Here is a 27735-nt window from a genome sequence, read left to right on the forward strand (position 1 = left end):
GATGCAAAATGTACAGAGCATTCCAAAAGCGGATAAGATCGGGTGCCATTTATAAGTGCGACACTGGCCACATATCTGTGGATTATTATTTATTTACCCCATTATTATACCCTCTTATTATGCCTCTGATGTACTCTGCCCAGCCTACATGTGCCCCCACATTATAAACTGAAATACCAGCAAAACGCCAGAGCTACTACCAAGCAAAATCTGCGCTCCAAAAGCCAAATGGCGTCCCTCCCTTCTGAGCCCCACAGCGTGCCCAAACAGCCGTTTACGTCCACCGATATGGCATCGCCATACCCGGGAGAACCCGGTTAATATTTTATGTGGTATTTGTGGCACAAACTGGGCACAACATATAGTGCACTAAAATGACACATCAGTGGAAAATTGTAATTTTCACTCTGCACCATCTGCTGCGCATTAAACCCTTCGCGCACCATGACTTAATAGCATGTCGTGGTGTGGGGGGTGATATATGGAGCATCTCACGCGCTTAGCCCGCGCCATACGCTGCGGGTGTCAGCTGTGTATTACAGCTGATACCCGGGACTAACGGACAGAAACAGCGATCACGCTGTTACAGGAGCCTGTAAAAATCACAATATACTGCAATACATTAGTATTGCAGTGTATTCTACCAGTGATCTAACGATCGCTGGTTCAAGTCTCCCAGGGGGACTAATAAAATATGTAAAAACAAAAGTAAATAGTTATTATTAGTGGAAAAAATTAAATATTTAAAGTCCAAAAATAAACCCTTTTCACATTTTTTCTCTAAAGTAATGTAAAAAAATAAAAAAAATACACAAAATTGGTATCGCTGCGTCCGTAAAAGTCCAAGCTATTACAATATACCATTATTTAACTCACACGGTGAACGCTGTGAAAAATAAATAATTTTAAACTGCAAAATCGCAGTTTTTTGGTCACCTTCGCTCTACCAATAAATGTAATAAAAAGTGCTCAAAAAGTCTTATGTACCAAAAATGGTACCAATAAAAACTACAGCTCGTCCCGCAAAAAATATGCCCTCACACCACTCTATTGACGGAAAAATAAAAAAGTTGTGGCTCTCGGAAAGCGGGGAGGAAAAACGAAAAAGAAAAAAGCAAAACATGAATCAGTTCGCTAAGGGTTAATTACGTTCTAATGAAAAAGCATTTATGACCACATATTGGATATTGCCGTACTCTGGAGAAATTGCTTTACAAATGTTGGGTTTCATTTTCTCCTTTATCCTTTGTGAAATTGAAAAAATTCAACATTTTAGTGGAAATAATGTTGATATTAATTTTCACGCCCTAATTCTAATAAATTCTGCAAAAGACGTGTGGGGACTAAATGCTCACTATACCCCTAGATAGATTCCTTAAGTGGTGCAGTTTCCCAAATGGGGTTACTTTGGGGGGCTTCCACTGTTTCGGTCTCTCAGGGGCTTTGCAAATTCGACATGAAACCCAAAAACTATTCCAGCTAAATTTGAGCTCCAAAAGCCAAATAGCGCTCCTTCCCTTCTAAGCCCCGGTGTGGGTCCAAACAGCAGTTTATTACCACATATGGGGTATTTACGTAATGAGGAGAAATTGTTTTACAAATGTTGGGGTGCTTTTTCTCCTTTATTCCTTGTAAAAATTAAAAATGTCTAAGTTTTTTCAGAAAAAAAAGTAGATTTTTACCTTTACAGACTAATTCCAATGAATTCAGCAAAACAACTGTGGGGTCAAAATGCTAACTTTACCCCTAGAAAAATTCCTTGAGGGGTGTAGGTTCCAAAATGGGGTCACTATTGGGGGGTTTCCGCGGTTTTCATCCCTCCAATGCATTGCAAACGCGACACGGCACTGAAAACTATTCCAGCAAAATCAGAAATCCAAATGGTGCTCCTTCTCTTCTGAGGCCTGCTGTGGGTCCAAACAGCAGTTTATTACCACAGATGGGGTATTGCTATAATCGGAAGAAATTGCTTTACATATGTTGGGGTGTTTTTTCTACTTTATTCCTTGTAAAAATTTAAAATTTCTACGTTTTTTCACAAAAAAAGTAGATTTTCATCTTCACATACTAATTCAAATAAATGTAGCAAAAAAACTGTGGGTTCAAAATGCTAACTATACCCATAGATAAATTCCTTGAGGGGTATAGTTTCCAAAATGTGGTCACTTTTTGGGGGTCTTTACTGTTTTGGTACCACAAGACCTATTCAAACCTGACATGGTGCCTAAAATATATTCTAAAAAAAGGAGGCCCCAAAATCCACTAGGTGCTCCTTTGCTTCTGAGGCCTGTGTTTCACTCCATTATCTAACTAGGGCCACATGTGGGATATTTCTAAAAACTGCAGAATATGGGCAATAAATATTGGGTTGCATTTCTTAGGTAAAACCTTCTGTGGTACAGAAAAAATGTATTACAAATGAATTTTAGAAGAAAAAAAATGAAATTTGTACATTTCACCTCTACTTTGCTTTAAATCCTGTGAAACGTCTAAAGGGTTAAAACACTTTCTGAATGCTGTTTTGAATACTTTGATGGGAGCAGTTTTCAAAATGGGGTGACTTCTGGGGACTTTCTAATATATAGGGCCCTCAAAGCCACTTCAGAACTGAACTGGTCCCTGAAAAAATAGGCTTTTGAAATTTTCTTGAAAATATGAGAAATTGCAGCTAAAGTTCTAAGCCTTGTAACTTCCTAGAAAAATAAAAGAATGTTCAAAAAACTATGCAAACATAAAGTAGACATATGGGAAATATAAACTAGTATTTTGTGTGGTATTACTATCTGTTTTACAAGTAAATACATTTAAATTTAGAAAAATGCAAATTTTTGCTAATTTTCTCTAAATCTTGGCGTTTCTTACAAATAAATATTGAATTTAACGACGACATTTTTTCAGTATCATAAAGTACAACATGTCACGAGAAAACAATCTCAGAATCGCTTGGATAGGCAAACGCTTTCTGGAGTTATTACCACATAAAGTGACACGTCAGATTTTCAAAAATCGGCTGTGTCCACAAGGCCAAAACAGGCTTAGACACTAAGGGGTTAAAGAGAATCTGTTGTTTTACCGCACTACGCAACAACGGTTTGCGGTTAGTTTTGTAGCTTCTATGTTTTGGTTACGTGGTGTGCCTTGCTCCTAGCTGGTGGAGCCGAGACATATTTTTCTCAGATTTGTATTGCCTCATGTCAATCTGAGGTCTTCATATAGCTTTCATCCTTTATTTGCTTTCCGTACATTCTGCAACATTGTGCTGTTGTCATGCTGTATGTATTTGGTCATCGAATGTCTTGTGTCCTTTAGGGCCTGTTCACATCAGCGTTCGCTTTCCGTTCCGGGGTTCCGTCGTAGGTTTCCGTCGGGTGAACCCCGCAACCGAAAGTTAAACCACAGCTTCCGTTTCAGTCACCATTGATATCAATGGTGACGGAAACATCGCTAATGGTTTCCGTTCGTCACCATTCTGGTAGGTTTCCGACTGAATCAATAGCGCAGTTAACTTTAATTTACCTTCTTTGAGGTCAGATTCCTGTTTAATCCGGATAAAGCTGGCTGACTGTGTGGTTCCCCCTACACATAAGTCACTGTCCTTCAGTACTTTAACAGTCTGATCAACCTATAGAAACACGATCACAACACATTATTAAAGAGTTACGATTCAATTCTTCAGTAATCTGTAAAGGCAAAGCAAAATTAAGAGAATGTTGTGGAACATAAAGTAACTTTTTGAACATTAGATTACTAAATACAAAATTCAAATCACTTTGAAAATGCTATTGAAAGGCTTTACTATAGGCCCTTTTACACGGGCCAATTATTGGGCAAACAAGCGTTCAAATAGACGCTCGTTCCCGATCATTATCTTGTGTAAACAAGGCAAAGATCATCCGATGAACGAGCATATCGTTTATGCTGCAGGAAATATTATCGCTGTAGCACATCTCCCTGTGTAAACATGAAGACGTGCTGCTGAAATGATAGAAATGTATGAGGACGAGCGATCGTAGTAATGATCGCTCGTCCCCAAACATAGCTCCTTGTGAAAGGAGTAAATAAGCGCTAATCAACGAATTGTCTTGTTGATCGGCGCTCGTTTACAAGGCCCACGTCGGGCCGCTTAAGAGGACCCTATAGGTCTCTACAACGTTAGAATATATTTTATTTTTTTCGTTATTTAATTTAACCTACACTAAGACAGTAATTAAAGGTCACCTTTTTCTTTAGCCATTCAAGAGTCTTTTCTTTGCTGTATCTGTAAAATTTTTTGCTGCCAATTTCTAGGAAAACAATGAAAAAAAAAACAAAGCCCCAGTGGATGAAAGAGCTGAAAATCGACATAAACAATAGGTACATATAAAATAAGTAAAGTACACTTGTAATAGTAGTGTTATCCTTTTAGTGCAGTATTTCCCAAACTAGCCCTCAAAGAAGCCAAACAGATAAGGTCTTGCGGATTTCACATAGAAGAGGAAAAAAAACAAAAACATTAATGAGGAATCTTTATTTATGCTAGGTTCACACTGTGCGTTTTTTTTTTGCATGTGCATTTCTTTCAGTAGATAAGACCCCAATGACTCAACGGGAGTTAATCAACCAGAACCCAAAAAAAAAAAAAAGGACTGCTAAAAACGCACAATGTGGACCCAGTCTTAGTGATAATATTCAAGTAACCTGTGCAAGGACATCCTCGATACCTGGCCAGTTGTATTTATATGTGACGGTTTTGTCTGAACTATTTGGTCACGATTATCGTAAAACCGTTAAAAACAATGACAAATTTTTGCAAAAGTTGCACAAAAAGAAGCAACAAAACTGCCACGTTTTAATACACCCCCGTTTTTTTACTCGAGGACAGTTTTAGGAAATACCAAGGCAGATTTATTAATACTATCCTTATGGGGTTTTCTGGGACTTGGAGATTGATGGCCTTTCCACAGTATAAATCATCAATATCAGATTGGTGGGGGTCTGATTCCCAGTACCCCCACAGGAAAGATACTTTCTAGGCACAGCACCTTACATTTGGTAGTGGCTGTGCCTGGTACAGCAGCTCAGTCCCATTCATTTGACTGGTTCAAAGCTGCAGTATCATGAAAAGCCATTACCGAATGTACGGAGCTGTGCCTGGTAAGCAACAAAGAGGCCTCAACGATAGACTGAGCGGCGTCGCCCTACCAATCAAGAGATCAGTGGAGGTGCCGGGGGTCAGACCCCCACAATCTAATATCGATCCTATCCTAAGAATAGGTCATCAATACCCAAGTCCTGGAAAACCCCTTTAAAATTTAGATAAACTTAGAACAAGACTAGATGCGCCAAAATTTAGATACTTAAATGTTATTACCTTTTTCTTCTGTGACACGATGGAGTGATTGTGCTACTTGTGTGCACTGCAGTAACAAGTTACATGATGGAAACTCTTCATCTACCACAATTTGTTCCAACGGCTGAAATTTTCCTTGCTTAAAAGGGGAAAGAAAAATTAACTCAATTAATGGTAATGACAAATAATAAAATAACTGACAGTTAAATTGACATATAATCTAGGTCTGACTAGGCCCAGCTTAACACTTTCCTTAAACAAATTACATCTATAAAGAAATGATTCAGCTACATGGTGTAAAACCTATACACAGGTAATGCTGGGACTAGAAATATGGGAATTAAACTGTCATGTGTAGTATACAGGACTAGTGGGGGTCTGACACCGTGACCCCGCACTCATCAGCTGTTCCAGCGCCCAAATGCAGTTGAAGGTTATGTAGTGGTCGGTAGCAGAAGGCTCCGTACACTGTATAGCAGCCATGCTGGGTTACTGCAGCACGGCTGCTATACTGTGACCGGAGCAATCTGCTTCCGGCACTAACCACTGCATAGCCATCGGTGCAGGATACGGGTGTTGGACCGCCACCAATCATATACCGGTGACCTATCCTGTGGATAGGTCATCAGTATTAAAAGCTGCCCCGTGCCTGGACAAACCCTTTAACCCTATGCAGATACTGTGGCATGAGCTGAAGATGACTGTGCAAGCAAGGCATCCCAGAAATATTAATGAACTGAAACACATTTGTAGGGAGGAATAGTCCTAAATTACAGTTAGTATGGTTGAAAAAGTTCCTTCTCAACGTTGTGCAAATCATTTTTGGAGCTACAGGAAACATTTGGTGGAGATGATTGCTGCTAAAGGGGATCTACATACAAGTCATTAAAGAGGCTCTGTCACCAGATTATAAGTGCCCTATCTCCTACATAATCTGATCGGCGCTGTAATGTAGAGAACAGTGGTTTTTATTTTGAAAAATTTTAGATTTATGCTAATTCGTTTCATAATAGACAACTGGGCGTTTTTTAATCTTTTTACCAACTGGACGTTGTAAAGAGAAGTGTATGACACTGACCAATCAGTGGTACAAACGAGAAGAATTCCACAGCACTGGACTACAGATGGGTGCATGCCTGGTCCACGGTCCTCAATATTGGGCAATCGAAAATAGACAAGGAGGCAGCACTTCCAAAAAAGACAGCTTTAATCACCCGGGTTATTAAAGCTGTCTTTTTTGGAAGTGCTGCCTCCTTGTCCATTTTCCATTGCTGATCAATCAGCGTCATACACTTCTCTCCATTCCTTTTTAGCTGTAATCGCAGCACAGCATGATCTTGCGAGATCACGCTGTGCTGTGACATACCCCCACATTAACTTTAGCGAAGTGTCTTGAGAGTGAATAGACATTGCTTTCAGCCAGGATGTGATGTCTATTCACACTCCCGACCCTTCAGTAAAGTTTCTGTGGGACTTACTCGCACAGCGTGATCTCACTTACAGCTAAAAATCAGTCGGCTACGCTATTGATTTAGTCAAAACGACGGAACCCTTGCACAATGGAGAGAAACGGAAACCATTGGCGCTGGATCCGTCACCATTGAAATCAATAGTATAAACAATCCATGGTCTAGCAGCACTGGTCACAGTAATTGGGTGCAGATCCCACGGATTTGACCATCATCCCCAAACTTGCAAAGAAACACAAAATAGGCTGCACATCCAGTAATACGTGTTTAGAAAAGAAAGAGCTTTATTAGCCCAAATGCAACGTTTCGGCTCAATGTCCTAGAGCCTTTCAAGCCTTGAATAAAGCGCTTTCTTTTCTAAACACGTACTACTGGATGTGCTGCCTATTTTGTGTTTCTCTGCATTGAAATCAATGGTGATGGAAACGGAAACCTATGGTTTAGGTTTCCGGCAATCAGGGTTCCATTCTGACGGAAAGCTCAGACGGAACGAAGCCCTAGCGCAGATGTTAACGAAGCCTAATTCCAAAAGGGTTCACTTACTTTTTCATGCAACTGTATGATCATTTGATAACAAAATGCTTAGGCTTTCAAAGTTATTGGACATTATATAAACCGATGAATAAACCCTTTCACTGCCAAGGACTTATGTAATAAGTCATTACTTTTAAAGCTTGCTGTGGCTGGAATAGAAGCACTAGAAACAATTTGAAACATCTCCAATGTATCTAGAAGGTTGATAAGAGATCAAGCGTTTTCTCGCTCTTCTGAAAATCCGGTGGTCACAAATAGTTGTTCTATACCGTACCTCTTTGTCAGCTTTCACCAGATAGTACAGCACCAAAAACAGAGGATCCACCGGTGTTGCATACAGTAATCTGCCATCTAGAAACAAATATATAATTATTTTTGATACAAGCCATTATCACATTCAAGGGATATATTAAAAAATGAGTCTAAGTATAATTTTATGTTTTCCGTTATTTTGATGGAATCAATCGCGCAGTCTACTACGGTATTGATTCCGTCAAAACAACGGAACACTTGCACAACGGTGACAAACGGAAACCATTTGCAACGGATCCGTCACCATTGAAATCAATGGTGTTGCAAACAGAAACCTATGGTTTTCAGTTTGTTTGGTTCATGGGTTCCCCTGATGGAAAGCTCTGACGGAACCCATGAACGGAGCCCTGACACAGATGTGAACGAAGCCGAAATCAGAATATGAAAAATGCCCCAACTGGCATCCAGTGGCAAAATGACTACAATATGACAAGCCTGATTTACTTATTTGTGTGTTTATGATACTACACAGTTGAGCCACATTATTATAACCACCTCCTACATTCGACGTCGGCAGCGCTTAGACCTTGAAGGAAGTGATGTGTCGTGGGCTGACTTGGTGGGTATATAAGGTGTGCGATAGGCTGTCTGAACACATATCACTCGTAGTGGTCATGGGTATAAGGGGCGATTTATCAGAGTTGCAAAAATGGATGATAATTGGCTTTTGGGCCAAGGGAGGCAGTATATCTCAAACAGCGCACTTTGTGAACTGCTCGTGTGCTGCGGTGGTGAAAGTGTATCGTGATTGGACAAATGGCTCCATTGGGAATTACTGACGTGGAAACTGCGGAGCACCACGTGCCATTGATGTGAGCGTTGAATGTCGGCTACGAAGGTGCGCGAGGGCGGAACGACACGCTACATTGGAGCAACTCACCGTGAAAATCAACCAGGGGCTACCAGACGTGTGTCTAAAACAACAGTTCAGGGAACCCTACTGCGTATAGGGCTCCGAAGCAGCCGGATGGTCACGGTTCCTATGCTAACAAAGGTGCATTGGAAAAATGGCTTCAATTTGTACCGCAGTATCAGAATTGGACCACTGATGATTGGCAAATGTTTGCCTTCTCCGATGAGTCACGCTTTCTGCTTCAAACGGATGGATGTTGGCACATCAGGCAAGAAACCCCAGAGAACAAACACCCTGCAACCATTGCTGGAAGAACACAAGCCGGTGGCGGCAGCGTTCTGGTCTGGAGAATTGTTTCATCCACCCTCCAGCAAATGTGGGATGAACTGCAGTCAGCATGGCTCCAGATACCAAGGCTTATGCATGATTTGCTCATTAAGCCTTAGGATATTCAATTCTAGAACCCCTTTCATCATTTAGCTCTTAGTAGTTATTGATTTTTACTCTAGTATCTGCATTAATAGAATAAAAAAAAAATTCTCATCTCACCTTCTTGAACGGTCTGACCAATAAACCATGATCGAAATTCCTCGTGAAAAGTTTTCACTTCGCAGACCTGCTGCCCAGCGTTGATAAATAAAAACATGGCTCCTTTATCTATGAATACACAAGAATTGAGATTTAGCAACTCCACATTATTTGATTAAAAAGAAACGGCAATTCAAGCGCTTTAAAATTGGCGTTAAAGTTGCAGATGTAATTTTATCTTCCCACAATTACCCCTATACACATTGAATTTTGGGTGGGTCACAAATATATTCAAGCATATACACTCGGCGGAGAGCATAAACGTGATGTGAACAGAGCCTTATTGAAACTATTGAGTGTAACGCTACAAAAAGCCAGTGTAGCACCAACCTAAGAGAATATTCTGATGTATTAAAAAGCCTTTTAATCATTGACGGGTGTTAGAAATATTGTAATTAATGTATCAGTACATTCTCTCCGGTTTTATAAGCAAGGCATTTTTTTGTTCTCCTGTACATGCGCTCCTCAGTGAGTGGGAGCAGCAGCTCTCATATTAGAGGTGTTTATGAGGAGACAACCTTACACAGCAGCAGCAGGTTTGGATTGTACTTGTACTGTGCAGACTGTTATAGTGATATTGTAGTTATAGGCCTACTTCATATAAAAGCAGGTAGGAATCCCTTTATAACAGATTAATGCACACTTTGGCAGGCATTAAACATTGTGCAAAAACCCCTTTAGGCATTGAAATTAGGCTGGGTTCACACGAGCATGTTCGGTCCGTAAAGGACGGAACGTATTTCGGCCGCAAGTCCCGGACCGAACACACTGCAGGGAGCCAGGCTCCTAGCATCATAGTTATGTATGACCCTAGGAGTCCCTGCCTCGCTGCCGGACAACTGTCCCGTACTGAAAACATGATTACAGTACGGGACAGTAGTTCCACGGAGAGGCAGGGACTCCTAGCGTCGTACATAACTATGATGCTAGGAGCCCGGCTCCCTGCACTGTGTTCGGTCCGGGACTTGCGGCCGAAATACGTTCCGTCCTTTACGAACGTAACATGCTCTAGTGAACCCAGCCTTATAGCAAGAGCTACAGAATGGAGAAAGTTCCCTATTTTGTTTCTTAGATCCTGGAGTTTCACAACTAATTATGTGGTAAAAGTAGAATGAGCAAGACTGACGACGATGGCAATTCTGCTTTTATAAGTTAATATAAAGGGTTAAAAGATGGTACCAGTGATAAAATCCCAACAAGCAACAATTTAAAATGAATTTCCTGCTGTACTCTATTAAGCAGTTAAAGTTGATAAGCATGCAGTTGCTTGGTACTACTAAACATCACAGAGTATCAAACGGATGAATAGGACCTTGGTCTTACAAATCATTTAGCAATCTGTGGCTTACATATCACTTTCTCTCATTGTGCTGGTTGTCATCTGCAATATGCTTGCTCCGAGCACTTACAACGTAGCATGCTATAGTGTCTAACTTGCATGTCCTGTATTTCTGTGTACTCTCCTGTACAGAATATTTTATTGAAATAAACAATACTGGGTCAATTAACATTCTTCTGATGCATACCATGGAATAATGGAATAAAGGCATCAACAGACAATTCCATCTCATAGTGCAGATCACCTCTAATACATGCTCTGGAGTGCGGTAGTGCAAGGGGTCTTACTGTTTGCCGGTAATGACAGTTTCCCCCATAGTTAGTAGCGAAACATAACAGGGCACGAATACAGCTGACCGTATGTTACAGAGCTGTAATAGGGCTTCCATAGAGGTGATCGAGCCCTCTACTGTACCTTATGTACCCCTCCCATTTCATACAGAGGGTTTTTCTGCTGGATTCATACAGACAAAAAAAAAAAAAGTGATTACGTCAAACATCACAACCTGTATGGATCTGGGTTCTTTAATGTTGTCGATATTCATGGTTTCACATATAGCTCGTTTGTATCCTCGGCAGGAAGAGGGTTCTATACGTCACATCGTCATTAGAGTCTAATTCACCTTCTTCTTAAACAAGATCATCTTGTCTTGACAAATCTGACAAGCCGGTGTGCCCAGAAGTAGCACTAGGAATATATATTTGCCTTTTTAGACCCCCTAAGGGAACTTTTAACCTCAACAGGTACCATGTGTTTAATGTTCTTAGCCAAAGTTAAGGCCCCTAGCTTCGGATGCGCTCCAAGTCCCTTATCTCACATTGGAAGTGTTGCATGCACTTAACAGCTCCGTGTGTCAGCCCCGTATGATGCGCGGCTGCGTGCTTTTCGCGCAGCCGCCATCATTATGACACACCGTTTGGATGTTTGTAAACAGAAAAGCACCACATGCTTTTTTGTTTTCATTCATCCTTTTCACTGCTGTTGCGCGAATCCCGCTTGTCCCAAGGAAGTGCTTCCGTGTGACATGCGTGGTTTTCACGCACCCATTGACTTCAATGGGTGCGTGATGCGCGAAAAACGCACAAAGAACGGACATGTCATGACTTTTACGCAGCGGACTCACACTGCGCAAAAATCACAGACTGTCTGCACGGCCCCATAGACTAATATAGGTCCGTGCGACGCGCGTGAAAATCACGCGCGTTGCACAGACGTATATCCCTTTCATCTTAATAAGCCCTTATATTGCTGTCTGGTCAGGCTTAGACGTTGCGCCAAACATTTCACACAGCAGAACGGTGCGCAAGGGGGGAAACCCTCTCCCAGAGATGTTCCGATCATGGCCACAAACCACCAGCTGCAAAGATGGAACAGTCACCCGGGATGAGGAAGGAGACCCGCTCCAGGCTGTCGGTTGCTCTTAAAAGAGACACGCTTCCAGTAACTCCTAGGAGAAAAGGTATGTTCTAGTGCAACTGCCCTAGAAGAGTGTCCAATGCTTCTGGGACTCAGAGAGTCCTCTACCGGCAACTCATCCGGAGTACAGGAAACCTGAATGGGGGTGTGAAGAGGTGTGTTCACTTAGCTTCTCAGATTGGTTGTCCTGCGAATGGGAGGTATCATGGGTGAGGGGGTAAAAAATTGTAACATGCTTTATCAGACTCTGTATGTAAATTTTTATGCTTCTAGGGGAGAACATCTCTGTACACACAGAGTCCAACGGAGTCTCTATGGTTGTGCTCAAAGGCTGTATGGATTAATACTTAAGGAGCCGTACAGGCTCCATGGCAGTGTATATGAGCCCCAAAGCTGAGAAGGGCACTTCATGTAGACCTTTGCTGTAATGGAGTGGGCCGGGGAACCCTTCTATCACCAGGCATGGATGCGTCATATCTCAATGGTTTGCATCAGAACAAACATTAATAGCATATCAATAGGAAATGCCATCAAAGACAGATCATTGGGGATCTGACCACTATGACCCCAGCCAATCGCTAAATCAAAGTGGCAACAGCACAAAAATATATATGCCAGAACTCCTCTTCTCTGCTTTTTTCAGAGGCCACACGGTCTGCCCATTATAGTCAATAATGGACCATGAAGCCTCCGCAAAATGCAATCAGGCTTTGATGGCATATTCTACCTTAAAAACCCCTTTAAATCAAAAGTTGAGAACAAGTATCAGCAAATAAGAAGCCAATATCACCTGTTAGGGAACTGCGTAATTTTGCAAACAATGTTTTACTACTTGGCTTCTTTGCATCATCTTTAAGGGAATCTGAAATAAAAAAATAAATAAATGAAAAAAAAAGTTACAGAAACACACTGTAAATCATTACCAGATACACACAAAAATCTTAAACTGCTGTAAATGACATAAAAATGTAAGGGCCTGTACATATTAGCGTTGCCCTTTTGTTGAGGGGTTCTGTCGGAGGTTTCCGTCAGGTTAGCCCCTCAACATTGATCTCAATGGTGATGGAAACGTTAATGGTTTCCGTTGGTCACAGTTGCGACAGGGTTCCATTGTTTTGATGGAACCAATAGCGCAGTCGACTGTGATCAATGGTGAGGGAAACGGAAGCCAAGGTTTACGTTTGCCTTTCCGTTGAGGGATTAACTTGACGGAAACCCAAGACGGAACCCCTCAACGGAAGGGGGACACTGATGTGAACAGGCCCTAAGTTTTCACGACGTGTTTAATATATTTCTAACATAAATACAAGAAATGTTTTATAAAAGGAGGAGTCGTCTCATAATAACACCTGCCCATTTGCCCCTTTTAGGACATGCTGTCATGCTCGGACCTCCCTCTATGAGACAGAAGGGAGAGACTCTGGTGGACTTGATGGTTGCCAGCTACAGGGGAAATGTCTGGTTTGCTGTGGCTACCCACAGCAAAATCAGCTTTTTGCCCAGTGTGCCGGGAGCCAGACCTGTGGCATTCAGTCAGTATCCTCGAATGACCGCTCTTGCTCGCACCGGTGGCTCGAAGCTGAAAGGGCTTAACCTCAGAATTTTTTTAAGCACTTGCAAAAATAAGGGACTGATGCTTAGTAACAACATCCGTGTACAGCAGGTGATACCATTGGATTTCCACACTTCGGAGGTGCCCTGGACTTCTGGTACTGACTGCCATGAACAACATGGCAGCTAAACTGGATCATGAATACATAAGTATGTAACTCGCTTATTACATTCCATATGAAAAGAAAGTATCGGCAGCAGAGTTAGCCTTAATGCACACGGCTGTGTGCGCCAATTCCCCCCCGAGTCCATTCGTGATCCGTGGATAGGACATATTCGATCTTTGCACGGATCGGAAAGTAGAAAACTATCAAATGCCACTCGGATGCTGTGAAAAACGACCCGAGTGGCACTCAGTCGTGTGCACAAGGTCTTAGTGCCTCCCAAGTTTTAGTGAATACTGTAACACTTGTATCATAGTTTCTGTTATTACAGGAGCCATGACAGATCGGTTCTGTTACTAGGATTGCCCCTTTATCCACACATAAATAACCAGGTAAATTGTTTAAAAAAAAAACACCAACAAACTGGCATGCAACCTTGCTGCGCAGCACCAAGAGTCAAGATCGGAGGAGGATACGGACTGAGTTACAGGCCTTATTCAGGTTAACAATGGACAGCACACGGACCCATACAATAGGGCTATTCACACAGTTTTTTTTTCACGGGAGCGTGTGTGCGCTGCAAAAAACTCACAGCTTCCATGATTTTGGTCCATTTTTGGGTGCGGGACAAAAACGGACAGCATACGGACGACATCCGTGCGTTGTCCTCTTCTTATAGATCACTTGCTAAGGCCTCATGCACACGAACGTAAAAACGTCCGTAATTACGGACCGTATATTACGGGTCCATAGACCTCTATTGGCCAGGGGTACCTCCCCGTATGCTTACGGGAAGGTGCCCGTGCCGTTGAAATATATAGAACATGTCCTATTTCAGGCCGTAATAACGGCACGGGCAGCCCATAGAAGTCTATGGGGCTCCCATAATTACGGATGACTACGTGTGTGCACCCGTAATTACGGGAGCGTTGCTAGGCGACTTCAGTGGATAGTCACTGTCCAGGGTGCTGAAAGAGTTAAACGATCGGCAGTAACTCTTTCAGCACCCTGGACAATGACTTCCGATCACAATATAGACCAACCTGTAAAAAAAATAGAAGTTCATACTTACCCAGAACTCCCTGCTTCTTCCTCCAGTCCGGCCTTCCAGGATGACGTTTCAGCCCATGTGACTGCTGCAGCCAATCACAGGCCAATCACAGGCTGCAGCGGTCACATGGACTGCCGCGTCATCCAGGGAGGTCGGGCTGGATGACGAAAGAGGGACGCGTCACCAAGACAACGGCCGGATAAGTATGAATTTCTTTTACTTTTACTACGGAAAGGGCTGCCCCTTCTCTCTATCCTGCACTGATAGAGAGAAGGGGCTGCCGATTACTGCAGTGCAATTTTGTAGCGAAAACGTGCCCGTAAATACGGGTGGAATACTGGTGACACCGGACCCGTATTTACAGGCACGGGGTCGTAAATACTGGTGCAATACGGGTCGAATACGTGTGACCAAGGACCCGTATTTCCGGGAGGAAAAAAATACGTTTGTGTGCATGAGGCCTAAGAGATGCGGAAAAAAAAAAAAAAAAAAGAAGTGAAACTAGGAAGTGCTTGCAGAGGATAAAACTAGAAGAGGAAAAACTGATGACCACACGAACATTCATATGGAAGAAAAACAGTCTGTTATTTTGTGGACGCCAATCAGACCACAGGGCGACGTTGTGTAAACAGAAGTAGTGGAGTTGCTTTCATTTTCAAAAGTACCTCTGTGGGCAACCACTCCACTTTTCCTTTGCAATAATTTTGATAAATTTCCCCCAATATCTATCTGAACTTCAGTCAGTATCCTCCTGTGACCTCCGCTCTTAACTCTGGTCTGCGCAGGCAGGGTGCATGTGTCCGGCTGGTGAAATTGTGCATGTCTATCTCTCTGCTGCCTTCTCCCGCCAGTGCCAATCCCACACTTGTTCTAGTCCTGATGTTGCTAGCGTTCCTAGGGCTGGGTGGGCCTGGCAAAGGAAAAATAACCAATCCATATCTGACTGTGCATGCACTCCCCATTTTGTTTGCAAAATTATCATCACTTTACATTGCCAATAAAAACAAATTACCACCACTAGTCTACCAGTCTGAGTAGTAGCTAGGTTGCTGGTTTACTGGCCTGGTGGCAACCCTAAGGGTATGTTCACACGGCCTATTTTCTGCCGTTTTTCAGGCCGTAAATGCCTGAAAAATTGGAAGCAGAACGCCCCCAAACATCGCTCTGTTCCGACGGGCCGTTTTTTTACGGGGCCATTTTAAAAAACGGCCACGAAAAAGAAGTGCAGGTCACTTCTTGGGACGTTTTTGGAACCGTTTTTCATAGACTATTGAAAACAGCTCCAAAAACGTCCGTAAAAAACGCAGCGAAAATCGCAAGTGGCTTAAAAAACGTCTGAAAATCAGGAGCCGTTTTCCCTTGAAAACAGCTCCGTATTTTCAGACGTTTTTGAGTGTGCGTGTGAACATACCCTAAGGGCTTATTCAGACGAACGGATATACATCCATGCAACGCGCGTGATTTTCACGCGCGTCGCACGGACCTTTATTAGTCTATGGGGCCGTGCAGACAGTTGCGTGATTTTTACGCAGCGTGAGTCCGTTGCGTAAAACTCACGACATGTCCTATATATATGCGTTGTTCTTTGTGTGTTGTTCGCGCATCACGCACCCATTGAAGTCAATGGGTGCGTGAAAATCACGCGCACCAAATGGAAGCACTTCCGTGAGACGCACGTGATTCGCGCAACAGCAGTGAAAAAGATGAATGAAAACAGAAAAGCACCACGTGCTTTTCTGTTTACACACATCCAAACGGAGTGTCATAATGATGGCGGCTGCGCGAAAAGCACGTAGCCGCGCATCATATGCTGCTGCCACACGGAGCTGTTAAGTCCCTTTTGCGCACGCAAAACGCACACGCTCGTGTGAATCCGGCCTAAGTGTAACAAAAGTTTCCATGGACTTATAATGGATCCGTCAGGTTTCCTTTTATTCTCACAGTAATAGAATAACATCATCTGCTGCGCTAACAGCCAAAAAGCAACCGAAACCTGATGGAACAGGCCCTTAGAGCTCAGCCACACGGCTATACTACAGCTGTTTATATGGAACCTTAATAAGGCTACCATAGAGGGCACATAAGAAAAAAAAATTGTTATGCTCCTTTGAACTCCGTATGTAGATTGGAACATTTAGCATGGTTTCTAGGGGGAGGGTGTAACTCATACACAGCGTGTGATGGTGCCCGTAAGGCAGTGCACGGAGGCTGTAAGGTTCAGCACATTTCCGTACAGGCTCCATGCACAGGGCTCTGCTGTATGCATGAGTCCGAACGCCAATGTGAACAGAGCAGAAGTCATCCAAAATCTATGCAAGGTTAGAGCTATACACCGGCTTCAGTCACGTGGCATTAGTCTTAGGCCCCATGCACACGAACGTGCTTTTGCGGCCTCAATTCCCACGAAAATCCACGGGAGAATTTCGGCCCCATTCATTCCTATGGGGCCATGCACACGACTGTGGTTTCCACGGTCCGTGCATGGCCCACGATTTGCGGGCGGCTCGTGGGTGACACTCCGCTGCCGGCCAAGCCAAAAATCACGGCCGTGCACATGGCTACGGTCGTGTGCATGAGGCTACATTCATACGACAGTGAAAAACGGCCATGACGGCCGTTTATTTAACGGCCATTTTCAGAACAATGAAGTTCTATGGGTGTATTCACATGGCAGTTTTTTTAACGGCTCGTGAATATTGGCAGTCAAAAAATAGGACATGTCCTATTTTTGCCTGTTTTCACGGCCAGACAACTCCCATAGAAGTCTAGAAGTCAATGGATCAGTTTTTACCGGCCGTTTTTCATGAAACAATCCTTGTTACGGCTGGTAAAAACTGATCCTGGCCAAGGACTCCCCGCACACTGCACTAATTTGAGCGCTGAGCCCGGGGAAGCCCTTGACATTACTGTCCACATAAGCGCAGTGATGTCGGGCTTTCAACAATGGAATCCCCGGCCAGAGAATCGCAAGATCTCTGGCCGGGGACTCCTGCCATGTAGATAGCACCCCTCTGCCACAAGATAGTAAACACCCCCCCCCCCTCCATCCACTGTAGATAGCGCCACTGTAGCTCCCTGTCGGAGCGGAATCCACAGCGGCCAGACCCCACTCTGGCAGGGGATTCCGCTCCTGGAGAAGCCCCCGGCGTCACTATCCATATATGAACAGTGACGTCAAGGGGTTACTCCTGGGGTGGAATCCCCTGCCAGAGCGAGGTTGGGACAAAAAAAAACAAAGACGGACAAATGAAATCCATCCTTTTTATTTTATTTTTTTAACGGCCATGAAAAACGGCATTAAAAACAGACAGACGGACTGGAAATGGATGAAAATTTAGAGACACACTGATGCAAAATGGCCAGGAAAAACTGACAGTTGATCTGTTTTTAATGGCCATTTTTTTTCACTGTCGTGTGACTGTAGCGACCATCCGTTTTTCATGGCTGTTAAAAAAAAAAAAGGGATGGATTTCATTTGTCAAGTTTTTTTATGTCCCAACCCTCCGAAAACAACGCAGTGCCCATGTAGATAGTGCTGCAATGTCCCTGTATAGTGCCACAGTGCCCAGTGAAGATAATGCCCATAGGACCAGTGCCCATATCGTACCACAGTGCCCACATATAAAGTAACAGTGCCAAAGTGTCCATTGTAGACAGTGCCCATGTAGATAGCACCACAGTGCCCATGTAGATAGCACCACTGTATCCCATGTAGATAGTGCCACACCCTCCCTGTAGATACCACACCCCTCCCCTGTAGATAGCACCACCGTAGGGGATTCCTCATAGATGGAGCCCCTGACGTCTCGGTCCATATATGGACAATGACATCAGGAGAGCGGAATCCCCTGCCAGAGCGGTCCAGGAGTAACCCCTTGACTTCACGGTCCACATTGCATAGTGAAGCCGGGGACTCCTCCAGGAGCGGAATCCCCTGCCAGAGCTGCGCTATCTACAGTTGGGGGGGGGGGTTTGCTATCTTCAGGCAGGGAGGCGCTATACACATGACAGGAGTCCCCGGCCAGAGATCTTGCGACGCTGTGGCTGGGGATTTCATCGTTGAAAGCCCGACATCACTGTGCTTAATTGGACAGTAACGTCAAGGGCTCAGCGCTGTGTGCGGGGTGTCCTCGGCCAGGATCAGTTTTTACCAGACGTTACAAGGATTGTGTCCTGAAAAACAGCCAGTAAAAACTGATCCATTGACTTCTGTGGGAGCCGTCTGGCCATGAAAATGGCCAAAAATAGGTCACGTCCTATTTTTTGACAGCCAATATTCACGGGCCGTTAAAAAAAAAAAAATGGCCATGTGAATACACCCATAGAACTTCACGGTTCTGAAAACGGCCGTGTGACAACTGTTAAAAAAACTGCCGTTTTTCACTGTCATGTGCAAGTAGCCTTGGGGAAATTAAAAAACTGCTGCAATAGAAAAGTACTGCAGTTGCCCTAGCGACCAATCATCTTCCAGCATTTTTCTGAGATGCTTTTTGAGCAGCAACCTTATTGGTTGCTATGGGCAACACTCCACTTTTGAACCATTCTTTTAGCCATTCATGTTTTTGTTATATGTACATGCGACTATCATGTTGCCCTATGGGAAAGAAAAAACCTACGAAAACCCAATGTAGCTGCTACGAGGAAAATTTGCATGTCATTACTCATTGCATTCCTATACGGAACAAACGTCCGTCCGTGTATAGACCCTGTGCAGTGACAAAACTAACACGTAACGCCGCTATCCCAGGTATCCGGGTACCTGGAGCTATGAGCACCCACTGATCACTGGGCACATCTCCGGGCTTCTTCCTCCTGGGCGCCATGGTTTGTACGCAGCACGAGAGCCTGAGAAACTTGGCGCTCTACGGGTCGCTCAAGTGAGGGGAGGAGGGGATCTTATTTTAACGATATTTCAGCTAAATAACATTTTACATCGCAAGAACTGCAGGAGAAATATTCAGTTATGTCTGTAATATATCTTTATTTGTTTAATGAACCGAACATAACGTTACATTGTGATAGTGAACAGTGTAATATAAAATACCTCCCCAGGAAAGTAAATAATGGTAGCTGCCGAGCGCGCTTATATCGCTGGCTTCCTGTCACGTTGTAGAGGATGTGAGGAGGACGCGGTAGAGGATGTGAGGAGGACGCGGTAGAGACTTGTTCGTGGGGAGCTTGGGAGCGCGCTATGCGGCTCACACTTGTAGACTGAGGAAATGACCCGCAGCTCATGTCTCTCCTGCGTTATATGAAGCTCAGTACTTTCAGGGACACAGAAATACGGTTTTCTTTCATAAGGCCTCATGCACACTTCAGTTTTTTCCTTCAGGGTGCTATCCGTTTTTGTCACTGATAGCACCCTGAACCCATTAATTTCAATGGGGCCATGCACACTTCAGTTTTTTTGACGGTCCGTTGCTCCGTTCCAAAGTAGAGCATGTCCTACTTTGGTCCGAGAATCCGTGACCGTGAGGTCCATGCAAGTCAATGGGGACGTCAAAAAAACTGAAGGCACACGGAAGGCATCCATGTGTGACAGCTGTTGCCTAGCAACCGCCGGGCGGGCAGAAAAACATTAGAAAAATATTACACTAATCGGCAGCCACTTGTCTCTATCAATAACTAATAGAGAAAAGAGGCTTCTGATTAAAAATAAAATAAAAAGCATTTCATACGTACCCGGCCGTTGTCTTGGTGACGAGTCCCTCTTCTTCCTCCAGTCCGACCTTTTGTGACGCGCAGCCTGTGATTGGCGGTCGTGGCAGCCTGTGATTGGCTGCAGCGGCGACATGGATTGAACGTCATTGCTGGAGGCCGGACAGGAGGAATGTAAGTATGAACTTATTTTTTTTAATACATTAAAATTGTATTTTCCGCGCAGCAAGCATGGTACTGTCACCCTGGACAGTACCATGCTCGGTGCACGGAAACAAGGAGTGCACAAGGCCGCTAAAACGGGTTCACGGATCCGTCAAATGCGGCCGTGAAAACGGTGACATAAGTGTGCACGAGGCCTAAATCCTCAACGTGTGCAAATAGCTTAGAAAATGAAAAACCTTCAAATTTACAATAATTGATCAAAGTGCGCTATAGATGGGCACAGGCGCGTGTGTGCAGATCCACTCTTAATAAGTTTGTCACATTTTGCATTGTGTGAGAGGCAGTGGCGGATTAAGTAGCCCATAGGCCTTGGGCTGTTACACAAATTTGGGCCCCCTTTCTACACTGCCGCTCTGCAACTATTGTTAACATTAACTTTTTGTGCGAACATTAACAATTGGGTGTTCTGATTCCCCTTGTCACATCCTCATGACAAGGGGAATGGTAACACGCATTTGTCTTATGAGTCCTGGAATGCACAAAGACATTATGTGAAATACAAGGATTTCCTGTCCTAAACATGTCCGGAGCGGTGACAGATTCTCTATAAATCTAGTGACTCACAGGTGACGTCTTCTCAGATTCTAGTATTTTTTCCTCTTTTCTCCATTGGGTCCAGACTTCGTGATAACTTCTCCCGGACATGACCCATTTCTGCAGAATTTGCCACTCAGATGTCTTCGGTCCCTCACTTTTCCAACATTTACACACCTATAAACGAAGATAAAATTATCATGGTGCCACACACTGTATCCCAAAATAGTACCAAGCACTGTTCCCCTGAATATAATTGTGTCAAACACTGTAAAGTAAAGCACCGCATACACAGTGCCCCCTGTAGATAGCGCCACACAGTTCCCCCTGTAGATAGTGCCACTCACAGCCCCCTGTAGATAGCATCACACAAACCCCCATATAGATAGCGCCACACACACCCCCAGGGACAGCATCACACACAGCCCCCTGTAGACAGCTACACACACAGCCCCCTATAGATAGCGCCACACAACCCCCTGTAGAAAGCATCACACACAGCCAGTGGCGGATTAAGTGTACCATGGGCCCTGGGCTGTTAACACAACATGGGCCCCTCAACCCCCCCAACCTGCTGACACTGTATCCGTCAGTACCACTGACCTGATAGGTACAGGTTTTAGCACTAGATACAGAATGTCACTTTGGGTTTGTGGACCCACAGGCCCGTACCGCCTTGACGGTATGGCAGCTGGCCAACAGGTCACAGTCTATAGTTCGTATAGTGTACCTGTGGCTGCTCGGACAGTAGCAAGGCAGGCTTGGCTGGGACAAGGCAGCAGGCAGACGTCAGGCGTGGTATGCAGCACAGCACGGCAACAGGATAGCACGGGATACAGGTACGGGAAACACTGGGAACTGGAAAACACTAGGAGACCATTTGCATAGACAAACTTTGGGTATGACAATAACGCTCAAGCATGGGAGGAAGGGGCTGGGCCCTTCTTATAGTCCAGCGTACTCATGGGCTAATTTTACATTAAAGTCCGGTGCGCGCGCTGCCCCATTAAGAGCGTGCGCGCGCACCCTACGGGACCCGGCCGAGGTGAGCGGAAGTAAGCGCTGGCGTCTCCTGTGGAGGAGACTGGGGCCAGCGCTCGCATACCCATGGCTGCGGCTGTCAGGAGGTGAGTGAGCCTGACGGCCCGCGGCCATGGACATGACACAGAAGCTCTGTATTCATGCTATAAAGCAGCAGTATCTAAAAAATTAAACATCATTTTTAATAAAAAGTATTTAGAAAGTTGCACCAAACACACTGATACCCTGTTTTATTAAAGGAAAAATAATAATAAAAAAATTTAACTGGTTGACGACGCAGGACGAGAGTGCTCGTCCTTAACGGCAAGTACTTGGCACATTAGGACGAGCATTCTCGTCCTGTGTGACAGCCGTCTGTGCGCGCGATAGAGAGCGGGGCAACGGCTGTAATACACAGCCACGGCCCCGCTCTGACAGTGGAGAGGAGAGATACCTATTCTCTCCACCGTTAACCCTTTGAATGTCGCGATGAAAGCTGATCGCGGCGTTCAAGAAGGGGGGACTGCACTTTGATCGCGTCACAGAAGATAACTGATCAAGATCTGAACAAGATCAAAGCCCATAACTCATATGGCCAGACAGCCCAGGGTCCATAGAAGGACCCCAGGGCTGTCTGAACATATTTCCTTTTGTTAGGGCATACTGAGGTATGCCCTAACAACTACCTGTGTACAATCAGTAACAGGCTAATGTACTGGCATATAGATCTATGCCAGTACATTACAGTTACAAAATCAAAATGATAAATCCCTTTATGGGATTAAAAAAAAAAATGTAACGAATGTAAAAAAAAATTATGATAAATAAATAACTAAAAAGTTACAAAAATACACGAAAACACACATTTTTTTATAATAAATAAACTTTTTCAAATATAAGTCCCAAAACATGAAATAATATAGACATATTTGGTATCGCCACGACCAGAACAACCTGTACAACAAAGGTATAACAACACTATTTATGATGATTGGTGTATGGCAATTTTGTTATTAGAAATATATTCTATATAATTACAGCTCCAGAACCAAACTCAATACATACAGTACGAGAACCAAGCTCAATACATACATATAGCTCCAGAACCAAGCTCATCACATATGTACGGTACCAGAACAAAGCTCAGTACATAAATACAGCTCCAGAACCAAGCTCAGTACATAAATACAGCACCAGAACAAAGCTCAGTACATATATACAGCACCAGAACAAAGCTCAGTCCATATATATACAGCACCAGAACAAAGCTCAGTACATATATACAGCACTAGAACAAAGCCTTGGCGGTAGGGCACCTGGCCAACAGGGCGCAGGTCACAGTCTATGGTATATAGGATACCTGTGGCAGCACGGACAGTAGCTTGGCAGGAACTAGGCAGCAGGTGGACGACAGGCGTGGGTAGGCAGTCAAGCGTGGTATCCAGCACGGCACAACAATAGCAAGCACGGCACTAGATCGGGATACAGGAACAGGAAACACTAGGGAACCAATTTGCATAGACAAACTAAGGTAACACAACACCGCTCAGGCATCGAACTAGGGGGCTGGACCCCCACTTATAGGCCGGGGTACTCACGGGTCAAAGGTCGTCCATGAGGTCCGGTGCGCGTGCTGCCCCTTTAAGAGTGGGGAGGAGCGCGCGAGCACACCCTACGGGATCCGGCAGGGGTGACTGGATGTGAGCGCTGGCGTCTCCTGCGGAAGAGGCTGGGGCCAGCGCTTGCCGACTCGTGGCTGCGGCTGTCAGCGGGAGGTTGGAGCTGACAGCCCGCAGCCATGGACGTTACAGTATCCTCCCTCTTACGCCCCCTCTTCTTGGGACCAGAGCGAGAGAGAAACTTCTTCAGAAGAGTAGGGGCATTGAGGTTCTCCTCTGGCTCCCAGGATCTCTTTTCGGGACCAAACCCCCTCCAATCGACCAAATAAAAAGTCTTTCCTCTCACTCTCTTGGTGTCCAAGATCTCCTTGACCTCAAAGATGTCCGAAGTGCCGCTGGGAGTCTTGGAATAGCGGTTTAGGATCACAGGCTTCAGGAGGGAGACGTTGAAGGAGTTGGGAATCTTGAGGGTAGGAGGCAGCCAAAGCTTGTAGGCGACAGGGTTGATCCGTTGCAGAACCTCGAACGGTCCGAGGAACCTGGGGCAAATTGACATGATGGCACCCTCAGTCGGATATTCCTAGACGACAGCCAGACTTTAGTGCCAGGAAGAAACCAAGGAGGCTCTCCTCCTTGTGTTAGCCTTCCGTTTCATGCGGTCCACTGCCATTAGGATGGAGGATCGAGTCCGCTGCCAGATCTGCAAAAAGTCTCTAAACGTGGAGTCAGCTTCAGGTACTTCGGAAGTATCAGGCAACGGAAGAGGAATTCGTGGATGCTGGCCATAGACAATGCAGAACGGAGTATTTCTAGTAGACTCACTGGTGTGATTGTTATAGGAGAACTCCGCCCATGGGAGCAGCTGCACCCAGTCATCATGCTGCTTGAGATGAAGTGGCGTAGGTAGTTCTCCAAAATCTGGTTGATCCTCTCGACCTGACCATTAGACTGAGGATGGTAGGCAGAAGAAAAGTCCAACTTCACACCAAGAAGTCCGCAGAGGGCTCTCCAGAACCTCGAGGTAAACTGAACCCCCCGATCAGACACAATATGCTGTGGCAAGCCGTGCAGGCGGAAGATGTGTTGAATAAATAATTTGGCCAACTGAGGAGCGGAAGGAAGGCCGGTCAGAGGAACGAAGTGGGCCATCTTCAAAAATCGGTCCACCACTACCCAGACAGTACTGCATCCAGCAGAGAGAGGCAGGTCCGTGATAAAGTCCATCGCTATATGCTGCCAGGGAGCATTGGGCACAGGCAATGGCTGGAGCAGGCCAGCAGGTCTGGAGTGGGTCGCCTTATTGACTGCACATACAGCACAGGAAGAAACGATATCTTTGGGCAGAGTGTGCCACCAGAAATGACGAGCAATCAAATCCCGGGTCTTACATAACCCCCGCGTGACCTGCCAGTCTAGAGGAGTGACCCCAGCAGAGGATTCTTTCACGATCAGCCAGGCGCACAAAAGTCCTCCCAGGAGGAATGTCCCCAATCTGCAGGGGTTTGACCGAAACAATGCAGGATGGATCGATAATATTCTGTGGATTCTCAATGGTGTCTTCTGTCTCGAAAGACCTGGACAAGGCATCGGCCCTCACATTCTTGTCGGCCGGGCGATAATGAAGCTCAAACAGAAACCTTGCAAAGAACAGTGACCACCTGGCCTGACGAGGGTTCTACCGTTGGGCCGTTTGGAGGTAGGTCAGATTCTTGTGGTCCGTAAAAATCAAGATCGGGTGAGCTGCGCCCTCTAGTAGATGTCTCCACTCCTCCAGAGCCAATTTGATGGCCAGTAACTCCCGATCCCCAATCGAGTAGTTGCGTTCTGCGGAAGAGAAGAGCTTAGAGAAGTATCCACATACCCTTGACTTGCCCTTGGGACCTCTCTGGAACAGTAGTGCACCAGCACCGACAGAGGATGCGTCCACCTCCAGCGAGAACTGTAGGGAAACGTCTGGATGATGGAGGATAGAGGCTGACGTGAAGGCACTCTTCAGGCTGTTGAATGCGTACTCTGCCTCGGGAGTCCACACCTTGGCGTTCATACCCTTCTTAGTAAGTTTAGAGATGGGAGAAGTCAGTGAAGAGAAGTTTGGAATAAACTGCCTGTAAAAGTTACCAAATCCCAAAAAGCGCTGTATGGCCCTCAAGCCTTGAGAACGTGGCCACTCCAGGACAGACTTTACCTTCTCAGGGTCCATCTCGAGACCTCGATTCGAGACGATGTAGCCCAGGAAGGGTAGAGCATCCTTGTCAAATACGCACTTTTCCAACTTGGCGTCCAGACGATTCGCCCTTAACCGTAGCAGAACCTGACGGACATGTCTCTGGTGCGTCACAGGATTTGGAGAGAAAATCAAGATGTCATCAAGGTAGACTACAACACAAACATATAGGAGGTCACGGAAAATGTCATTAACGAACTCTTGGAAGACTTCGGGAGCATTACACAGGCCGAAGGGCATTACTATATACTCATAGTGTCCATCACGGGTGTTAAATGCAGTCTTCCATTCATCGCCCTGACGAATCTGGATTAGGTTGTAAGCCCCACGCAGGTCTAGTTTAGAAAAAAAATTTGCACCACGTATTCGATCAAACAGTTCGGAGATCAGTGGCAATGGATATTCTTCACCGTGATCTGGTTAAGACCACAGTAGTCGATGCAAGGGCGAAGAGAGCCATCTTTCTTTTTGACGAAGAAGAACCCGGCTCCTGATCGGGAAGGAGGACTTTCGTATGAAGCCCCTTTCCAGGTTCTCCTTCACATAGGCGGACATGGACAGAGTCTCTGGCAAGGAGAGGGGATATACCCTACCACGAGGAAGGGATGCACCAGGTAACAGTTCAGTAGGACAGTCATACGCCCGATGTGGAGGCAAAGTGTCCGCCTCCCTCTTGCTGAAGACGTCCGAAAAGGCAGCATAATGACCCGGCAATCCCGCCAGTGACCGAGGCAGAGAAGGCTGAGTCGAACGAATCCTCACCAGGCAACGACCTTGACACTCAGGACCCCACTGAAGAACCTCTCCAGAATTCCAGTCCAGAACTGGGGCATGCAGTCGGAGCCAAGGCAGACCCAGCAACACAGGATTAACGGCTTTGGATAGGACATAAAACGACAGGAGTTCGGTGTGAAGAGCTCCCACTTGGAGCCTCAGCGGCTTGGTCACAGCAATAACTGGGTCTGGCAGAGGTAGTCCATTCACTGAGGCAACTGTCAACGGGCTCTCCAGGAGGGTGGTGGGTATTTGCAGAAGGTCCACCAGATCTCTGCGGATAAAATTAGCAGCGGATCCAGAGTCCAGATACGCATAGACCTGATGCGTTCTCTCGCTGACCACTATAATCACGGGTATGGACAATTTAGACGGAAGTCCATCTTCACCCAGGGTCGTCACTCCAAGCAACCCTAGGTTTTGGGGGCACAGGCGCACAAGGTGGCCATCGAGGACGCAATAAAGACAAAGTCCAGATGTGCGTCTGCGTAGTCTCTCTTGGGTAGATAACTTATAATGGTCCGTTATTACCGACTTTTTAGGAGGATCGGCATCTGAGTACAGCAGGGTTTGCTGCAATGTAGGGGCCAGACTAAGAAGGGCTCCCTCCCGTTGAACCTATTGGAGGCGTTCAAGCATCCGCATATCAATCCCGGCAGAGAGAAGGATCAGGTCATCCAGGGTATACGGCAGATCCCGGGCGGCAAGTTTGTCTTTAATTCTGGAAGATAATCCGTGCCAGAATGCAGCCACCAGAGCCTCATTGTTCCATGTGAGTTCTCCCACCAGGGTGCGGAAGTGGATGGCGTACTCACTCACGGCGGTGTCTCCTTGGCGCAGGTCAAACAAAGAAGCCGCTGCAGATGAGACCCGGCCGGGCTCCTCAAACACCATGCGAAACGTCCGAAGGAAGGCAGGGAAGTCACGGGTCTCTGGTCCTTGTCTCTCCCAGACAGGGTTTGTCCATGCAAGGGCCTTTCCGGTGAGGAGAGAAAAGATGAAAGCGACCCTGGCGCCATCAGACGAAAAAGTCCTTGCGTACACGTACAAGCTGAAGTGGATCTGGCATTGATTA

General features: G+C 45.3%; 2 protein-coding genes across 5 annotated transcripts in view; one reads left to right on the plus strand and one right to left on the minus strand.

Moving 5' to 3' along the window:
* RNASEH2B (ribonuclease H2 subunit B) overlaps positions 1–19467 on the minus strand; it is a 40534-nt gene extending 21067 nt beyond the window's left edge. For both annotated transcript variants that reach the window (XM_075851779.1, XM_075851778.1), the window contains exons 1-7: positions 19366–19467; positions 12631–12702; positions 9047–9154; positions 7607–7683; positions 5351–5468; positions 4219–4283; positions 3517–3622 (exon numbers count right to left, since the gene is read on the minus strand). In XM_075851779.1, coding sequence (XP_075707894.1) covers positions 3517–3622; positions 4219–4283; positions 5351–5468; positions 7607–7683; positions 9047–9154; positions 12631–12702; positions 19366–19429 — 610 coding nt within the window. In that variant the 5' untranslated portion in view covers positions 19430–19467. The remainder of the gene's footprint in view (positions 1–3516; positions 3623–4218; positions 4284–5350; positions 5469–7606; positions 7684–9046; positions 9155–12630; positions 12703–19365) is intronic.
* A 259-nt stretch (positions 19468–19726) lies between these two features.
* DLEU7 (deleted in lymphocytic leukemia 7) overlaps positions 19727–27735 on the plus strand; it is a 33822-nt gene continuing 25813 nt past the window's right edge. For 2 of the 3 annotated variants that reach the window (XM_075850056.1, XM_075850058.1), the window contains exon 1: positions 19727–19761. The gene's annotated coding sequence lies outside the window, so the exon portion shown is untranslated. Of the gene's footprint in view, positions 19762–20148; positions 20439–27735 lie in introns of those variants that run through there. The other variant, XM_075850057.1, reaches the window with a different exon arrangement.

Source organism: Rhinoderma darwinii, chromosome 2, assembly GCF_050947455.1.
Source record: "Rhinoderma darwinii isolate aRhiDar2 chromosome 2, aRhiDar2.hap1, whole genome shotgun sequence".
NCBI lineage: Eukaryota > Metazoa > Chordata > Amphibia > Anura > Rhinodermatidae > Rhinoderma > Rhinoderma darwinii.